The sequence below is a fragment of the Gallus gallus genome, chromosome 7 (assembly GCF_016699485.2).
Source record: "Gallus gallus isolate bGalGal1 chromosome 7, bGalGal1.mat.broiler.GRCg7b, whole genome shotgun sequence".
Taxonomy (NCBI): domain Eukaryota; kingdom Metazoa; phylum Chordata; class Aves; order Galliformes; family Phasianidae; genus Gallus; species Gallus gallus.
The window spans coordinates 6,730,149-6,749,031 of NC_052538.1; the positions used below are offsets into that span (position 1 = coordinate 6,730,149).

General features: G+C 50.5%; 1 protein-coding gene across 47 annotated transcripts in view; it reads left to right on the plus strand.

The window, feature by feature from the left end:
- The window catches only part of PCBP3 (poly(rC) binding protein 3), a 48,575-nt gene that overhangs the window by 8,915 nt on the left and 20,777 nt on the right, over nt 1-18,883 (plus strand). For 22 of the 47 annotated variants that reach the window (XM_040703955.2, XM_004942525.5, XM_046944033.1 and 19 more), the window contains exons 3-9: nt 775-873; nt 15,809-15,954; nt 16,060-16,083; nt 16,976-17,008; nt 17,598-17,714; nt 18,039-18,170; nt 18,456-18,584. In XM_040703955.2, coding sequence (XP_040559889.1) covers nt 15,886-15,954; nt 16,060-16,083; nt 16,976-17,008; nt 17,598-17,714; nt 18,039-18,170; nt 18,456-18,584 — 504 coding nt within the window. In that variant the 5' untranslated portion in view covers nt 775-873; nt 15,809-15,885. Of the gene's footprint in view, nt 1-774; nt 874-4,602; nt 4,691-15,808; nt 15,955-16,059; nt 16,084-16,975; nt 17,009-17,597; nt 17,715-18,038; nt 18,171-18,455; nt 18,606-18,883 lie in introns of all 47 variants that reach the window. The other 25 variants (XM_025152410.3, XM_004942517.5, XM_004942528.5 and 22 more) reach the window with 6 other exon arrangements.

Below are 18,883 nucleotides of genomic sequence, written 5' to 3' on the forward strand. Positions count from 1 at the left end.
TTGTGGGAACGGTCTGGCACAGGTGCAGTCTCCACTTGCAAAGCAGGAGCTGCCCCTGTGTGTTTGGAGCAGCGATCAGCAGGAACCACAGCTCACCCGTCCCGCTGCTCAAAGAGTATTTTGGGCAATGGAGAGGTTTTCCTGCCCTCTGGCACTCAGCTTATTAACTGCTCTGGCTGTGTGATTGATTGTATTGACGGGTAATGCATGCCCCAGTTAACTTATTGGGAGCAGCAACAAAAATAAAGCAATAAAAATAACCCTGTGCCCATGTCACCAAAACATGTAGGAATGCTGCCATTGCTGAAGCAGAGCCACGACCCCCATGGGGCAGATCACAGCCTCGCTGCTGGGCTCTGGCTGAGGGCCTGCCCCTCAGTCCCACCTTTGTGATGGCTCTGCTTGGTGGCTGCTGGGGCAGGACCTCCCCAAACTTGAGTCTGGAGGAATGTATGCCCATAAACAGCCTGGTGGCAATGCTGCCAGGTGTCATGGTGCAACCCTTCGCTGACTACTGTGAAGAAAGAGGAGGGGGGAATGACCCAAAGCATACTTTATTTCTCAATGAAGTTGACTTTCCCCAGTGTTTCAAAGCAACCACAGCAGAGCATCTCTCTAGCAAAGGTCCAGCTCTGCCAGCAGGGACCCCCATATTGGGGGGTCATATGAAGGGGAACACGGGGCTTGCAGGGAGCCCCTTCCACCTCCAGCAAGGGAACTGGGGCTGAGGGACGTTGGGAAAGACCAGGAATCAACCTTCAGCCCTGTACCCAGCTCTGCAGGCTCCTGCTCTGCGCTCAGCATGCCCCTCCCTGGTGAACCCCAGCCCTCTGAGGAATCGCTCTGGAGCTCGAGGCCAGCCTGCAGGGAGAGGTAAGGCAAGCTTGGCCCTTCTCCAGCTCCCACTGCCTCTGTCCCTGTCACACTTGGTCACTCACCTTCTGCCGTGCTGGTCACAGGGGTCCTATAAAACCAGCGAAAGAGCGAAGCTGGGAAGAGCAGAGATGGGGTCATGTTCATCTGCCTCTCTGCTTTTGTTACTAAAATAGATCTGCTGTGGCCTGAGGCTGTCGTGCTGTCCCAGGCATTGACTATCGCATAATGGAAGGCAGGGCAACATTTTCCATTAGCGAGGAGGAGGATGTGCAACTCTTGGTGAGAAGATGGCCCTGTAAAGCAGAAATGTTATAGTGACTGGGAAACCCATCTCTCTCCCTTCTCACTCAAATGATCCTATGGTTCTGTGTGGCTGGACCAAGGTCGTGGTGCCATGGTTGGTGATGGTGTGCACACATCTCCTGGGGTGTCTGCTGTCATGGGCTGGAGCTGTGTGTGCTGCATGCAGCCTCTTGCGAACACATCCATCTGTAGTGGGATTCGGGGGGGGGAGGCTTCAGAGGCTTGGAGGCCATATGCTCGGGGAAGGATGTGCTTTGGGAAGCAGCAAGAAAGGCTCTGCTGGCAGCCCCCAGACCCAGTGGGTCTCAGGGAAGGGCTCCCCACAGCCATCTCTGAGGAAAACCAGGGCACGTCCTTGCTGGGGGACTGTGTGTCTGACCCGGGTCAACAACCCCAAACTGTCCTCCCACAAGCTCTTGTGACCCTGCTCTGTCTGGCATGTATGTTTTATCCCCTGGCTTAAGTGAAGACGTTTTTCTGCAATAAGCGGTTATTAAAGCACCATTTGGATGAACACTGTGACATCTCGCAGCTCCCACCTCCAGAGGAAGCAGGCAGGTCTCCAGCCTGCTTCCTCTGCCTTCCCACGCTCCCTGACAGGAGTGCCATCCCTTCTCCCCGGGCTGCATCCCTGCCCAATGCTGTGTCCCCAGGCAGGACAGGAGCCTGGTGCCCAGCTCTGTGCATTTGCAGCTCCTGGCCCCAAAGGCAAGGCAAGGCGTGCTTTCTTTTAAATGCTGACCCTTCCTCTTGGCTGCATCTTGGACATCTTGCCCCATGACACCCGTTGGAACACCAGGTTAGAGCTGGGGGATGTTTGTCCATGTAACCGTGAGCATGCCTGCAGCGCCCTTCCTCCGTCCTTTACATTCAGAGGTGATCCTATGGATGCCTATGCTATAGCAAACAGCGTGTACAGGGGGAACCTGAAAAAGGACTTTTTTGGGGGGGGGGATTAGTTGGCCCTGGGAAATGGCTGCTGTTCCATCTCGCACCCAGGCAGTGTTAGCTCCAGGGCAGGTAAGGTGCTTGCATTGCGCGTCCATGCTGGCACAAGGCTGACCAACAGCTAACGATTTCCCAGTTTGACCCTTCTGCTTAATCTGAACTTGAAGGTGAACAGGAGGAGCTAACAGCATTGATCCGGGCTGCGGCTGATCAGTGCTGTGCCCCTCTCCCACTGCTTTTTCCCTGCCTCCCCTTCACGCCTTTCAAAAGCCATCCGTCAGAGCAGGGTGGCGTGGCACCGTGCAGCTGACCTTGCTGGGAGACAGGGGGACAGCATGCAGGCGCCTGCTCTGCCCACATCGCTGGGCACAAGGCTATGGGGTGCCTGAGGCTAAGAGGGGCAGTGCCCGTGTCCTGCTCTGTTGGGAAATGAAACAAAACCTGAGCATGGCTTGGAAACCTTGAACTTGCTGTTGCTAATGCATAGAAACCTCTTTTTTTTTTTTTTTCTTCACTCTGCATCTTCCTTGCTTTAGCCATGGATTTCCTGCAGCTGAAAACAACAAACCATTTTAATCTACGTATTGCTTGTTCTGATCTTTTAATCCAGCTTGCTTTCTATCGGCAGAGCAGCCTAAAATCATTTCTCTTCCTGCCCCCTATTATATAATTATCCGGCAGATTACTCAGGGGCCAGATGTGGCTGGGCACTGCTGTGGAGGGTTGAGGGGCTGTGGAGGAGCGCTGTAGGGCTGGGAGGGAGGGGAAGTGTTCAGCCGACTGCACTGGGCTGAGTCCTCTGCATTCCAGCACGCAACGGCAAGCAAGGTTATCCCTTGGTTCATGTTTGTTGAAAGAAAATGCCCCATAGTCTGGTTGGAGAAGTGTGGTCTCCAACTTGGGGGGGGATCTCACTGCACATCTGTGGGGTATTTTATGGCTGTATTTCTGTCTCTGATCTCACTGCGGTATTATCCACTTCTTGGGAAGGATTGGGACATATGGATGGATGGTGTTGCCTGTGCAGAACTGCCTGACATTCCTGTGTAGCTCATTGGGTGGGGGACAGCCTAGGTAAAGGACCAGCAGCTGGGGGGAATGTTGTGGTGACACTGAGGGGACATGATTTCATCACCAAAGCCTGATCTCAGCCAGCTTTCAAGGAGCCTTAGATGTTAACCTTAGATAACGAAGTCTGAAGCCCCTGGGTAATGGGGTGGTTTGGGACAGCTGCCTTGCAGAAATAACATATCACTAAAATTGAAGGGCTGATGCCAGAGGAGGGTTTGCCCAAGGGTTTCCATTTGCAGGGATGATGAGAAGGTGCATCATCAGCACAGGATGGCATAGCGGAGTGTCCTGACTCCATTGGGCTGGTACAGAAGAGCTGTATTTATCTTAAATGCAAGGAATCCAAAACCTTGAAGCAAAGCGAACTTTTCTCCAGTCACCCAGAATTAAGGAGCAAGCTCCTTCAGCTACTTCAGAGCTCATGTTCCCTTTGGAGCCTGGACTTGCAGGGCCACCAGGACTGGCAGTTGAGGGGAGAAAGCCAGGGTTGATACTTAGCCCGTGGACCATAGCTGGCTTGGATGTGATTGGGATGGTTTTTTGGGTTGAGCAGGTGTTTATAGAGGTGACTTTGACATGTCCTTTGAGCCTTGTTTAGCTATGCAGTTTTGGAAGCAGATGGTGCCCAACTTGGAGCATGCTGCACTCTATCTACAAGACACCAGACGTCTTGGTCCTTCTTCCAAAACAACTGTTTCAGCTGCTCCTCTGCCTCCAAAGCAGGGGATCTGTTGGCTCTTGGAGTGGTTGGTTGATAGGAGGGCACTGGAGGATGTGAGCAGCCGTGGAGAAGTCCAAAGCAGTGTGGGAACATGAGATGCTCTTTGTTTGGCCATGCCATGCTTACAATGCATTCCCTTCCTCGGAGGCTCATGGAGAGGGTGTACCAGTTGAGATCTGGGGTCCGCAGTCAGTGTTCCAGCTGGGTCCCTCCATCACTGCTCCCTGCTGCAAGCTGGCTGTTCTAACTGCTGGCCAGCGCCAGCAGCTAAATGTGTGCTGCTGAACACGCTCCTCCCTCCCGCAGGCTCCATCCCTGGCTGATACCCTGGCCAAATGGCTCTAAATTTCCCCATGTACAGAGCCCCAGCACTCGTTTCGTAGCAGAACTCTTTCCCCTTCATGTTGATAGCATTGGCTGGTTTGTTCTCATCGCCTCGAGGCAACCCGATTTGCTCAGTGGCCTTTAAAAAAAATGATGGAAAAAAAGAAAATCAGAGCCCACTGCAATGACAAAAGCATCAGTGGTGGGTGCATCCCCCTTTACAGCAAACCAAGGGATTTGGGAGAAAATAGGTCACGTGCTCTCCATCCCATGCCACGTGGTTGCCGTCCCAGGGCCAATGAGGTTTGGAGCCCTCTGCGCTGTGCAGCAAAAGATCACTGGGATTTTTTTCCCCATAGCATTTTTCATCCTTTCCAAACGTGAAGAGTGGCCATCTGCGCACACCCCGTCAGGCGAAATCGGCACGAAAGCGGCTCTTTGGGGAAGGTAAGAAGATTTAAGAGATTGTGTTGGTGGAAGACCACCTGCTGTCTGCAACTTCTCCTACAGATGAAAATTGATGAGGTGCTACGAGATACGATTTAGTAGCTTAGTGGTAGTAGTGGTGATAGGAGGATGGTTGGACTAGATGATCTTGTAGGTCCTTTCCAACCTTGTGATTCTATGATTAGTGAGGAGTTGGGAAGCGAGTCGAATATGGGGCTCCAGTAGGAGCTAAAAGAGCTCTGAACACTTAAGAGCTTTTCTAAACGCATGGAGAAAACTGTGTTGGACAGAGGTGGGATTGTGGGAGCAATAGGTAGTGAGCTCCAGTGAGCGGCTGCTCCTCCAAATACCTGGTCTTGCAGAATTGCCATTCTTTGCTGTGGTGTGGATTTTATGAAAATAAAGAGCAACTTTACCTGCATACTGCAGCCAATGCTAACAACCACCGGGTCGGGAAGTGCCCATCCCTGAATTAGCTGAGATATCCATCTGTTATGGATTTGTGTGAGGTACGGTGCGAGCTGCGGACAGAGCTGCTGGTGAACGTGTGCGGGGTGGGGACAGCCAGAATCCCATCAACCCAAAGAAACGGGGGCTAGAGTAACATCAGTGTCCATCACACCTGGGTCTGTCCGTGCAATAGGAGCCCCGCGCCTATTTGATTTGATTGCATTTTGGTTGCGTTTCCATTAATTTTTGCTCCCGCGCTGAGGAAGTGGGCAGAAATTTGATGTGGGGAGAGGAATGCTTTCTGTAATGGCTCCCTTCTGTTCTTTGGGTAACCGTTTTCCCCATGGTCGCTACATTTTGTGATGCCGTTGCTTTATTTTCTCTCTCTGGTGGCATTTTATTTGGTTGAAACATTTCTATGTGAGTATAAAAGTGAGCTGTTAGTTTCAGAGGTTAGGGAAGGCTGAAATGCTGTTGAAATCAATCCCGGAATATCACATCCTTATTATAAAGGGAAAATATTTCTAGATATATTTGTCTTGTAATTGGAGTTTTCTGGGATAATGTCATTTTAATGCAAACCATATTAGAGAAATCCATTTTATTACTGGAGAGTCACGTCTGGCTCAAAATAAACCAAAACCAGTGGAAGAAGGGCATTGTGCTTAGGTTCCCATCAAGTGATTGACCTTTGTTGTGGCAGATGCAAAGGCAGATGCTACAGCTTGCATTTTGATACAGAACCCAAACCCTGAGAAGTCGTGGTTTTGCATCATATTCGGGCTTTCATCTTCAATTGCAAAATAATTCCGTCGTATTTTTGAAGCTCTTAATCTCAGTTCTTTCCCTCTCTCTCTTAAGGATTAATTTGTGCAAACATTTTTAGTATTTCCGGATGTAAAAGCACATTTTGACGTCTTTCCTCTAGGGTAATAAACATCAGAGATGTTCTTTTAATCCAGTCGAATTTAAGGACATTTCTTTCTGAAGAAAACAGACTGTTTGAGAGGGGGGAAAATACTGACCAGGATGAAGGAGGAAAAAAAAAAAGTGGTTTTGGGGAGCGGGGTTTGCTGCAGGGAAGGGGGGTAGGTACCATGTCTGTGGGTCTCAGTGCATGAGAATGAGCGCCAGCCCTGGTGGGGGAATGCTCCCCATCTCTGCAACACGCTCTTCTGCTTCTCACTCGTCGCACCCATCCTGGCGCTGTGGCTGTGCACGCACACACATCTGTCTTCTTTTATTTTATTCAGGCTTTGCTATGTGAGTAAATGGTGTCGGGGCACCAGACCTGCTCCTCCGGGGCCAGATTTGGGGACAGGGGTGGTCATGGCCCCCTCCCCGCAGCCCTGGTCCCATGCTCAGCACGCGTACAGGTTTCCTCTTCAGTGTGCTTGGCTGAGTGTTTGGACCTGAGGTTATAGAGGACCTACCACAGGGAGAAGGAGAGAGGAAAGCACGGCTCTCCTTGATCGTAATCGAGGCTGAGGTTTAGCTGAAGTGAAAACATATCAGGAGTGACAGTTTTGGAGCCTGCTGTCAGGGTCTGAGCATGGCGCGGTGGCGATCCACCCCCAGCCGCCCAGGGCCACCCTCCTTCTCTTCTTCCTCCTCCTCCTCCTCCTCCTCCTCACCGGTAAGCATGGGACAGAGTCACCCTGCCTGGCTCCATCCATGGGGCATCTCATGCCTGGGGTTGGTGGCACAGCCACTGACGTTGTTGCATGCCACCCCTGCCTGCATTCCCAGAGGCCAGAGTATCTCTGGCCAAGGTGATTGACGTGGGTTTGGGTTTGCTGAGAGCCAGTGCCATGGAGGAGCAACACACGCAGAGCTCTAAGTCCAGCCCCACAGTCAAAGTAACACACACCTTGCCTGTCTCAACCTGCCATGTGCTGTCCACCCTTGTGTGCTCTGGGTCAGTCTGTCTGTCCACCAGTGCCTGGACAGACCCCTCCAGGGCAGCCCTCGTGCTGCAAGTCTCATCCCTATTTCCAGGGATTAGAGAGAGAAATGGGGCTGGGATGAGATGAGGCAGGAGATTGCTGCACTCGCAGGATGAAGGGATTTGTGGGCTGCCCCCAGATCAGGAGATTGAAAATGGAGGGAAATTATTGGGATGATGCTGCCTGGGATTAAAGCCAGTCTGGCCAGAGGCAGTCTCCTTCAGAGGGGGGTGGCGGATGGGCTGCAGGATGCCTGCTGCTCTGCGAGCATTTTCATCTGCTGCAGAAGACGCAGTGGAAGCAGTGCACCCCATCCTCAGCGCTCCAGGATGCCTGGAATCGCATGTAGTGTGGTGGACTGAGGTGGGGAGAAGGGGATAGGAACGGAAAGCCACCTCCTTGGTGGCTCCCTGTCCAGCAGGACGAAAGTGCCCCTTGTGTTCTGCTGGGAACCCCGGAGGTGCTCTCCTCTCAGCTGTCCCTGCAAGCAGAAGGATGCCGGGAGCGTGCTTGGAGCTCCTTACAGAGCTGTGCCCTCTAGTTTCCTGGCTGCAGGAGGACAAGCTGTGTGTCCTCCAAGGGCTGCAAAGCCCCACGTGGCCTCTCCTCCTTGGTGAGCACTCATCATGGACCTCCGGCCATGAGTGTCCTCTTTTGGGTGTCCTTTGGCCTTCCCCTGAAGAACGGCACGTAAGAGGTGCGTCCCAGTAGCATTGCAGGGCATGTATGCTTACAAGCATCACACTGAATGTAACCATTAAAAAAATGCTGTTCTGGGCTGATTTCTGCCTGATGGAGTGTAGGCATGGGGTGATCTCTTTTTCTGTTGGTGATGAATGTCAATTATATCATCTACAGAGTAGTGTGATCCGGTGCCAGGCCTAAGGTAGTACAAGGTCCCTGTGAGATGTGTGTGGTAGAGACCCTCTGGGATGGGTGAGGTGGGTGGACCACCAGGCAGCCCACTCACAACATCTTCTGACTCAGTATCTTTAGCTGGGGCAAAGCAAGGCTAAATTAGTGCATCCCTGCAGCATGACTGACCCTGGGCACAGCACATGGCTGTCCTGCTGTGAGGAAACTGCATCCCAGCACTGAGCCCAGATCTCCCTTGCTGCAATTAAGACCCTGCGTAGTGCTCTGCCTCCTCCAGCCTCCTCATTCCTGTGGACCTTGGTTCCTCTGGCCCTTCCTTCTGTCCCCACAGGTCCAGGGTTGCTCTCTGCTGGCTGGATTTCCCATGAAGACCCATCTCATTATTCTTGGCTTTCTTTTGCAGATCCCGAGCTTGCACATTGAGTTGTTGCTCCCAGACCTTTCTGGGGGGATGAGGAACCCTTCCTCTGTGCCTAAACTACACAAAGCCAAGTTCAATACTTTCCCTTCCCGAGTCGTATCTTTTTTTCTCCCCATTGCCAAGCTCTCTTTGGCTTCTTGCCATGCTCTCAGCTACACTGACTCCCCTAACCTGGCTTTTCACCTGGCAATTTAACAGGAGAGCCTCTGACACATGCTCTTTGAGCTCTGAGAGTGTTTCCCAGCCATCTCCAAACAGTTTCCTTTACCCCAGGCTTCCCCGGATCTTTCAGGAACATGTCACATAGGAAGATATTAGCAGCCATGTTCCTACCACCGCCTGTTAGGGCTTTCCCCTCTCTGCACAAACTCACCTTGGGGCTGCAGGTGCCTGCAGAAATGTGTGGCTCCCCTTGTGCCATGTGAGGTTCTCTGTTCTCCAGTGGCTTGGTCCAGCCCCTCTGCAGCACTGGGTCTCATGACACATCCAAGATGCAGATATGGAGCACAGCATTGAAGCTCTTGGCTTCTAAATCTCAGCAGTGCAAAGCGGCATTGTTTCAGCTAATTAACGAAAGCCGATGGTACAATGTGTTAATGGCAGCAATGCCTTTCAAGGTGACTTGGGCACCTGTGCTGAATGGAGAACAGCAAGTGCTTGGCCCGACCCAGCTCCTCATCAGCACCTCCTCTTCCTGCTTCCCAGAATTTCGGAAGAGTTGGCTTGAGCATGGAGGGACAGCTGGTATTTCAGAAAAAATCTTCAATGTGTTTCTTTATTATTTAATTTTCTGGCAGAGTAAAATCTGTGGCTGAAGAGGCAGCCACCTTCCTTATCCAAGGAGGTGGTATTTTCTCAGCACAAGGTGTCTTAAATCCACCCAGCACTTGCTGAAGGCTTACGGACATGTGCAGATGTGCAGTTGCTCTTGGTGACTGAGCAGCAGTAAGCCCAACAGAGTAGTGCAAAGAGCATCAGCGCTCAAATCTTCCATGTACTTAAACAGTTTAACCTTCACTGCAAGTATGTTTTTATTGGCAAGTTATTCCAAAGTAGCTAACAGGGTGAATTGGAAGTGACTAAACTCAAGTGTGTTGTCCCCACCCTTCCAGAAGTGGCTTTCATTCAGAACAAAACAAATTCAGTGCAGACCCATTACTATACCAAGCAGGGTTCTTTCACCTTGCTGAGATGGAGGTTTCACAGGTACAAATGATTGTTTCCTCACTGCATTCAAAACCTTCATCCTAGTGTGATCAACAGGGAAAAGCTGCAGCTTCACTTGCTGCCATCACACAAAAGATGACTATAATGCTCATCAGGACGGATCCAGTACTTCTCTTTGGATTGGACTTGTGTTAGAGGCCATGGATATAAATGCTGTCTGACATCAGGGTGCCCAATCTTGTTTTCACATCTGACTTCCCATCCATTCACCACCCACACCAGGGTGATGCTTCTGTGGGAGGCTGCTCATCAGTAACCTTTGAGGTGCGGTAGGTTGAGATGGATGCAGTGGCACCCAGCAGATAAGCAGGGACTCCTGGACGTCACTCCCTGAGTTTCCAGTGCCTGTTGGCAGGACCCAGGGGTTTGTGCTTTTTTTTTTGATAGGGACTCACCAGCTTTCTCCATCTGGGACAGGCCTCTGCTGTGATGCAGCATTTCTGCTCCCCTTCATTTGCCAATCAGTCAGAAATCCTGCTGAAATGCCTGAAATTTAAAGTAAGAATGAGAGGTGAAAATGGACAGGGAAGGTTTGCACGCTGTGTAGAGCTCCTCTTCTGTTTTCTTCTAAAAAAATGAAAGAGATGGTCTTTAAGAGCCAAGCTCTTCCACAGGGGCCAGCTCAGCAGTGCCACTGAAAACATGCAAATTTAAGGTGTGTTCAACAGAAGGGAACCCAAAAGCAGGATGCACAGCCTGATACTGGCCCGAAACAAATGTGTGGTGTTTGGTGGGTGTGCTGTGTAAAGGAGAACCCCAGGAAAGCAGTGGGGAATTTCTTGAGGGGGAGAGCAGGTTTAGCACCGCTTTGGGCTGGTCTTAGGGCAGAGATGTTGGCCAATACCAACACCTTGAGCCAGTGTTTCTGTCTGGAAGGCCACCCAGAGTGAACAAGCAGCCCTGCTCTCTGGAGGGCAAAGGACTTGGGGGAGCAATCCATGCTGGCTTGAAGGGGCTAGGAAGCAATTGTTTAGGAAATGGAGAAAAGCTTTCAAGAGTTCCATCTAGCTGAGAGACTGGGGGTAGGATCAGGTGGTAAAAGACAATCAGAGGCACTGAGGATGCAGCAGAGACTGATCGTGATGATGGCCTTGGCACTGAATTTGTGGTCATGGGAGTTGGAAGAAGGGGTGGAGCAGAAGCTCCAAAGCAGAAACATTTCCATCTCTGCAGTAGTAGTTAGGGTAGCTGGCATAAAAGTGAAGGAGGCTGGAAGAATCCCATGGTGCACAAGGGCAGACCAGAAGGCAGGTTACAGTTGCTCTTCAGCAGCCAATGGGTGACATCGTGGGCCATGAGCAGAGACCCACCACCTGGAGGAGAGCAGGGGAATGGGAGCAGGTGACCAAGGAGGTAACATCCAGAAGGCAAGAGCAGGGAGATGTAGTGATGCTACAGTGATGCTACATCTGCAGTGATGCTTGGAAAGACCAAGGGCTGGTGAGAAGTGGGGATACCATGACTGATGGTCATACCATGACCATACCAAGCTAGAGTGGAGGTATCTCTTTTTTTTTTTTTTTTTTTTTTCTACTAGAGTTTTCTAACGTGTTTTCAGTGGAGCTGGAGAGTGAATGGAGGAGACATTAATCAAAATGACTCCTCTGTTTGTGGAAGCCAGCAGCAGCTGCAAATGCAGCTGTATTGCAAAACAATGTTAGGCATCACGCATTAGGATTTCCGTGCTACTGTCCTCTCATGGCTTCATCTTCTGACCACCAAAGCCTGCCGGTAGTTGATGCATTTCCTTTTGGAGCCTGGCTTTCAGTCAGTACCAGACTTTGGTTTTCTGCCGCAGCAATTTTTATCCTTTCTCCTTCCATCCCCAACCTGATCTGGCCAGACTGCATTGTCGTCATAATCCTGAGCTTGCTGCGGCGCGCTGCCCCCAGCTGCTAAAATGTGATGCTGAAAATCGCTGGATTAGGTCTTAATGGCAGGATCAAACCACAAGAAGATGAGTGGGGAGAAAGCTTCAGCAGGTGGGCAGGCAGATCTTGGAAAAGTGTCTAACATCAGAAAAATGGCTTCTTTCCTAGGCTGCCTTCTGCCCTCTTCCTTTAGGACATGGCTTTCAGTTTCCAAGGTTTGGAAAAAAACTGGCTCAGGTTTTACGAAGTGCTTAAATATTTCCTCCCTCATGCTTAAAAATGTACTCTTAGAGGTATGGACTTTCTGGCCAAGGTGTTAATCTCAAACATGAAACTCAGCTGATGCATTAGAAATATGGCCCTTGCTGTAGCATACTGTGGTGTCCTGAAGGATGCTGGAGCTTTGCAGCTGGAATCCTGCTGGCAGGACTCCCGAAGTACCAAAGAGCCCGTGATACGTACTGAATGCTTTTCAGATCAACACTGCCTTTGAGCAACCACCAAGGTGCTCCAGAGCAGGATCTTTGGGTGGTGCCTGGGTGGGTGGCACAGTGCTCCTCATGCAGACCCCTGGCTGGTCCCAGTGCTTTGCCTACATGGACCTGCAAGAGCTCTTCTCTTACGGGCTCCAAGGCTTTGGAATTGGGGTGGCAGCCTGGATTGAACAAACCAAGAAGGAGTGGTTTTCTGAAGCCCATGCAATGGGTGACAAGTGTGACGGAGGCTTTCTTTGAGTTTTACTTGGCAGTGCCTGTGAACTTTCCATCCAAACCCTTCTTGGGGGGGGAGGGTTTTGCCTCTGGGATGTTTTTGCACTGAGTTGTTCTCTCTGCTTGTTTTTGGATGGCTTGAAGAAAACATTGCTGTCCCCCAAAATAAATACCTAGCCAATGCCATGAAACTTGATCTCTGTAACACTGCTGAGAATATTCCATGATGGAATCTGGAGGAGAAACTCTACCTTATGCATCTGACTTCTGGCAGTGCGTGGTCCCAGAGGCACCAGGGTGACTTCAGTGCAGATAACCTAAGCATATTTTCTGCCTGCTCTCTAGCTTTCTTGTCTGGCTTCGAAGGCAGGTTTGAGAACAGACTTGAAAAATGGTGCCTGCTCAGGGCAAGGGTGCTCTTACTCAATTGGGACTTCCACAGATGTCTGGAAAGTAACAGAACCACTGTACCACTGCAAGGGGAGCACAGGAAGGAAAACACCTACAAAACCCCAGACATGAGGAGAGGAGTGCTTGGGACTGTATGCCCTACCAAGAGCAGGGACCCCTCAGCCTCAAAGGGTGGGATGTGAGGTCTGCAGACAGCAGCAATGCTAGCGATGGACCTCTCTAGTAGCAGATGCCCTGGTTCTCCACCCAGTGCTTGGAAAGGGGCTGCAGGCAGCTCTGCCTGGAGCCAGTAAGTGCCAGCAGATGCATAGGAGAAAGAAGAGGAGGGCTGGTACAGCACAGGCAGGAGGTGAGGATGTTTCTGCTGAGAAGCAGCTGAGACAAAGAAACGAAGTGTTTTGAGGGAAAATGGAGCTATAAAACAAAGTGCTCTGAGCCGGTGACTGACCGGCTGTGGTGGCATTTGGGTGCCCTTCAGGAAGACATTTCCAGGGCAAACATGCCATGAGCTGGGTGACTGTGGTGGCAGGAGCCAGCCATGTTCCCCCATGGGGACACCAGCTTGGTGGAACCCACTGCTGAATGGAGGCTTGGAAGCCAGGCTAGAGAACGAAGCCCAGCTCAGTGCTCAGCCTCCCTCCCCATGTTTTGCTTCATATTCCATCTCCTGTGAGGGGGGGCAGGACATGAAAATGATCACAGTCTTAAGTGGGCTAAATTAAATTAAACGGTGTTCAGAATTCTCTTAATAATTAGATTTTGTTCAATTTTAAGTGCATCTCCGTGTTTGCAATGTGAATCGGCTGGCACAAAGGCGAGAGCACCAACTTAGGCAATCTGTCCAAGCTCCAACAAACTGGTGTGGAAAAAAAATCAGAGTATATCTAGGGAAGGACAGGAGTCCTCCCACTGTTTTGTGTTTCCATTTTCCTTCCTTTTCTCTACCTGGTCACCAGTGCATGTGCTGCTTTGCAGTCAGTGGGTATTCCTGGTGGATTAAGAACATTTCCTGGAATTGAAGAGATTTGTTTTCAAAACCAAAGGAGAGGGGAAGAGCTGGGTTGTTCTGTGTATCGATGATGCCTTCTGCAAGCACCCTTCCAAAGGGCAGGTGGATTTAAAAGCTCTATGTTTTCTCTGCAGTCAGGTCGTTCTCTAGAAAAGCATTTTGGAACAGATCAGCATTGAGTGCTATGTTCCCAACCCTGCAGGTTGGAGTGCTGCTCTGCTCCTTTGCATGCAGTATCCCAGGCATGATGGTTCTCACTTGGTTTGCAGCGTACCTTCCATTTTGGGTCCAAACTCAGCTCTTCCATCTCATGGTGCTGCATCTTTGACCTCTGCAGGGCTGCACCAGCTCTGTGCTGGGTTGGAGCTGAGCACTTTGCTTCATCCATCGGGCTGGATGTAATGGTGCCCTCGGGGCTTCCAAGGGGAAGGACAAAGAAGCAATTCTGAGGATGCTGTGAACTAGGCAGAGCTCTCTGGCCCTGTGAGGAGATGGGTCCTAGTCGATGGGTCTCTCTTTGGGCTGAGAACACTCTGAAACGCTCAAAATGGTGTGTGGGGTGAGATTTTTTCTCAGTGCTTTGTCTGTGAAGAATGAACAATGTTGGGGGGGGGGTACATGGACAGAGTAAATGCCTCTGATCTATTGTTCTCGTAGTTTCCACCGCATTTATGAAGTCCCATATAAAAGACTTACCTTTCACTAGTATGATTAAGAAAAGGCCAATGTAGCTTTCCTGCTTGCTGGAGCATGAAGCGTGTTTAATTTAATAATGCTGATAGATCTTAAAGCCAGGAGCATTTGGCTAACACATGACCCACTTTTTCAATCAATTGGAAACATTTACATAACGGCCAGCTTCAGGGTCTCTCATGTGAGGGATAGGGAGCACAGGGCGGTGGTAGGTGGCTGCAATACAGGGCATTTGGTGAGAGCAAAGTGGTGGATTTGATGTGTCCTTGGTGGGAAAGCCATGGCCCACCTCCCCGAGGCTGCCAGCCCCTGCATGGAGCAGCACAGCCTACATGTCGGCTCTCCCAGTGCTGCTCTGTTTGTGACAGCCCCAACTCCATTCAGCTGTTCTCTTGTGGGAAAGCATCGTCCCCCTGCTCACTACATGGCTTTTGCCCATTTTGAACTTTGTAGGAGCCTACTGGAAGAGGATGCTTTCTCTCAAGCCCATCTCATGGGCATTTGTGTGCTCCTACATTTTTATACATCCCAACTGCCTCCTTGCTTCCAGCTAATAATTGAGCACTGGTTTATCCCCCCCCCTTATTTTTTTTTTTTTTGGCCACAGACGCCACTGTATGAGCACAGAAAAATAGCAGATGCTCGTGACAGAAAAATCTCCCATCTGACGTGTACCGAGGGATTAAATAACATAGAGGAGAATTGCTACAGATTTCCTGGCATTGCACACAGGAGGATGCTGACACCATCCCTGAGACAGGACTGGCCTCCCCATGCAGTAGGCTGCAGAGACGTTAGTGTGCCCACTCCTTGCACAGAGATGCTATTAAGGAGACTCTGGGAAAGAAAACAGAGGATTTGTTTTTGTACTGTGATTTATCTTCCCCTGCCCCCAAAATACTGGTAACATTTTTCCCTCTAGAGGGCAGAGAAGGAGAGAGGGAAGGGAAGGGAACGTGTCTGCGCCTGGAAAACAGGCAAAGGTTTCATGAGATATGTACAGCTGGAAATGACGTGCGTCTTTCAGACAGCACTCAGCTTACAGATCTGGATTAAAATCCAGATCAGTACACCAGCTCAGCCCTTCCTGCTCCTCGCTCTTGGGGTCTGATGGATATTTCCACTTACAGAAGAGCTAGCTTTTCCAAAACCCACCGCTCCAGATTTTCTGAATGTCCATTCATGCTCAGAATGGTGAATTTTAGTTTGCCAGATGTGTGCCCTAGGTCTTTTAAAGTCCAAGCTCTGCAGTCAGTCTTTGGCCAGAGGGTTCCTCCGGCCCCCTGCTCCCTTGTCACAGAATCATAAAATCATAGCATCATTTGAATAGGAAGGGACCTTTGAAGGTCATCTAGTCCAGCTCCCCTGCAATTAACAGGAACAGATAGATAGACAACCACGTGCTGATGCTGGGGTGGCAGAGGTAGGGGTGGTGAATCCACAAGGAGGGATCAGGAAGGCAAACTCACCCCAGGGATGCCCATCCTTGCCCATCTGTCCCCAGGTGATACGGCTGTGCCACTGCCTCCTCTTGTGCCGGGGCTCCCTCCCGCTGACACCGTCTCCCATCCCTGGTAGGAAATGGAGTCAAAGGTCTCTGAAGGCGGCCTGAACGTCACCCTCACCATCCGGCTGCTGATGCATGGCAAGGTAAAGGCTCCTGGCAGGGCTGCACCCCTCTCCCTCTCCTTCTTGGGTTTTGTTCGTGTCTTGCAACACCATTTATTCTGTGATGTTTTCTTGTTTTTTTGGTAGGAAGTTGGAAGCATCATTGGAAAGGTAAGCACATATTTTAGATGTGTCTTTGGGTGCTTCCCAAATTGCCTGCAGCTTTTACCCTCTGTGCTGGGGTAGACATCAGTTATCTCTTCCCACAAATATCCCTTAGATGTTCATTCTCCGTGAACTGTGGTGAGGGACTCACAGAGAGGTCAAAGACTGCTCCCCTGAAAAGAAAGAGCTCATCTAGGACAACTTCTGGCTGCTTGAATATGGTGGCAAATAGGTGTTCATCATCACATGACTTAGAAATGTAAATTAAATAGATTCACTAAATAAGGTTAAGAAATGTGATGCAAACCAGCTTAAATTCTTGCCTTGGGGGCCACAGGACACCATTTAGCTCATGCAGAAAGCTTCACAAGGTGCCTCTGCTCCATGGTTAAGTCCTGGCTATTTGTGGTGGTGAAGATTTGCAACGTTAACAACTTATTCTTTAGGCTTGCACCTTATTTATCCATCAACTTTGCAGGCCTGGAAGGAATCACAGTTGCAGCCATTTTGTATCTCATGACATTAGAGCTCTCCAGATACTAGAGCAGAAGCCATCCTTAGCAACCACTACAAAGGGCCATCTTTTTTGATCATCTAGACTGTTCATGAGCTTTTCCACGAGGTTTTCCTCCAAACAGGAAATCCAGAAAGAGAGGTATAAGGTGCAGTTGTGCTATTTTGTCTGTATCATGCCTTACAGACGTGGGAGCAGGGCTGAGCTTGGATCACTAACTCTCCAGCTCAACCATCACGTAGGTGTCAGGGCCAGGTGTCACAGAGATCCCCAAGGTTTTGGTCATGTGCTACAGTGTGTTAAGAGAGATGCATGTTTGGAAAGGTCGTTTTGAAGGTGGAAGTCTTGAGTTTTTACAGTGGCCTTTGTTTCTGCTTGTTTCAGAAAGGAGAGACTGTGAAGAAGATGCGTGAAGAGGTGAGCAACTCTGATCCATGAAGTGATTTGGAAGAAAGGGATGAGGAGTGGGAAGGGCTGGCACCTCTCCTCCCAACAGCACATAGAGCAGTGACCAGAGCTGTCCCAATGGCTCACTGCCCTGTGAGATATTGTGTTTACTGGGAATTTTCCAGAGGCGAGAGCTTTCTACTTCTGAAACAGTGAAATAAGATTGCTCATGAGATGAGAGAATTTGCCCTTTGTACCTTTAGCTGCCAAAGAGCTACCAGACCACTTAGCAGAGCTCTTCACATGCAGTGATGCCACAGGCCACTCTTGCCTTGAAAACACGGGTTAACATTGTAGTAAAATATCCTTGGAAACCCTTTTTGGGGACTCAAGGTGAGGCAGGGCTGGAAGTACCATGGGGCAAGGGTGGGAGTTTTTAAGGTTAGATGGGATGTCTTCATGTGGTGACCAGGGAACAAGTGTGCAGTGTGCTCCTGGTACACTCTGAGTTTCTGCTCTTGGGTGCTGAGGATCCAGCTCAAGAAAAGAGTTGTGCTGGAGGCTGCATCCAGTTGCTTGCCTGGCTGTGGCTGCTCCAGGAATGCCCTTCTGTTTCCAGAGCGGGGCGAGAATCAACATCTCAGAGGGAAACTGTCCTGAACGGATTGTGACCATCACCGGCCCCACCGATGCCATCTTCAAGGCTTTTGCCATGATCGCCTACAAATTTGAGGAGGTGAGAAATGTGACCTCTTTCCCCCGAGAGGGCAGAGTGCTAGGGTTTGCATACAGCCCTTGTAGCCCACTGTTGGTTCCAGCAGTACGTCTGGATGCCCTTCAACCCATGCGTGCTTGGTTGGGCTTGCTCACCCGGTACATGACCTCGGCACAAAGCCTTCCCAGTTGCTCCAGACATCTCTCTATGGGCAAGAACTGAGCCCAGCCTAGGTCTAGAAGATGTGATCCCTCCTTACTGGCTCTGGGCATTTGGGTTGGGGTTGTGTGGCAGACATCTGGGTTGGGGAACAAGGGCTGATGCATTGACTTCTTCCTTCCCCAGGACATAACCAATTCAATGAGCAACAGCACTGCTACCAGTAAACCTCCGGTGACGCTGCGACTGGTCGTACCAGCTAGCCAGTGTGGCTCTCTGATTGGCAAGGGAGGCTCCAAGATCAAGGAAATCAGGGAGGTAAATCACACTTAGTTACTGCGGGTAACTGCAGCTCCTCAGAGCTGATCTGCATGCTTGGAAAGGGGGATGCTCATGAGCTGGCATCGTGCGTCAAGGCAATTCCCAGGATGGTCCCTGCTGATGCAGCAGTGGTGTCACGGGTTTTGTCCCATGGGACTTGCCACATCCTCGCTAGCATGGGGTTGCAGCTCTCTGGGGGCACGTGGCATTGGAGCTGAAGCTGGATGAAGGGAAGAGGGCTTCGGCATTGAGATTCCTCCTTCTCTCTCTTTCTGTCTCCAGTCCACAGGTGCTCAGGTTCAAGTGGCAGGGGACATGCTGCCCAACTCCACGGAGCGGGCGGTGACAATCTCGGGGACACCTGACGCAATTATCCAGTGTGTCAAACAGATCTGTGTGGTGATGCTGGAGGTACAGTCTGTAACAAAGGGGGTAAAGTATATAGGACAAAACCTGCCCGGCATCACAACAGCACTGAGAGCTGTGGATCATGTCCTTGTCACTGTTCACCATGTGTTAGCGGACCACTCTCATTTCCTGGTACCTTCGTGTGAAACACACCCAAGTGTGTTTTCCCCACTGTGTTTGTGTTATTTCTGGTTTGCTAAACTGGAAACCGGTTGGGTGCCTGAAAGGAGAAGGTTTGTGTCACAGCACCAGAAGGTTTCAGGAGAGGGGTGCTGGGAGGAGGCAACCAGTGCATCTGCTGT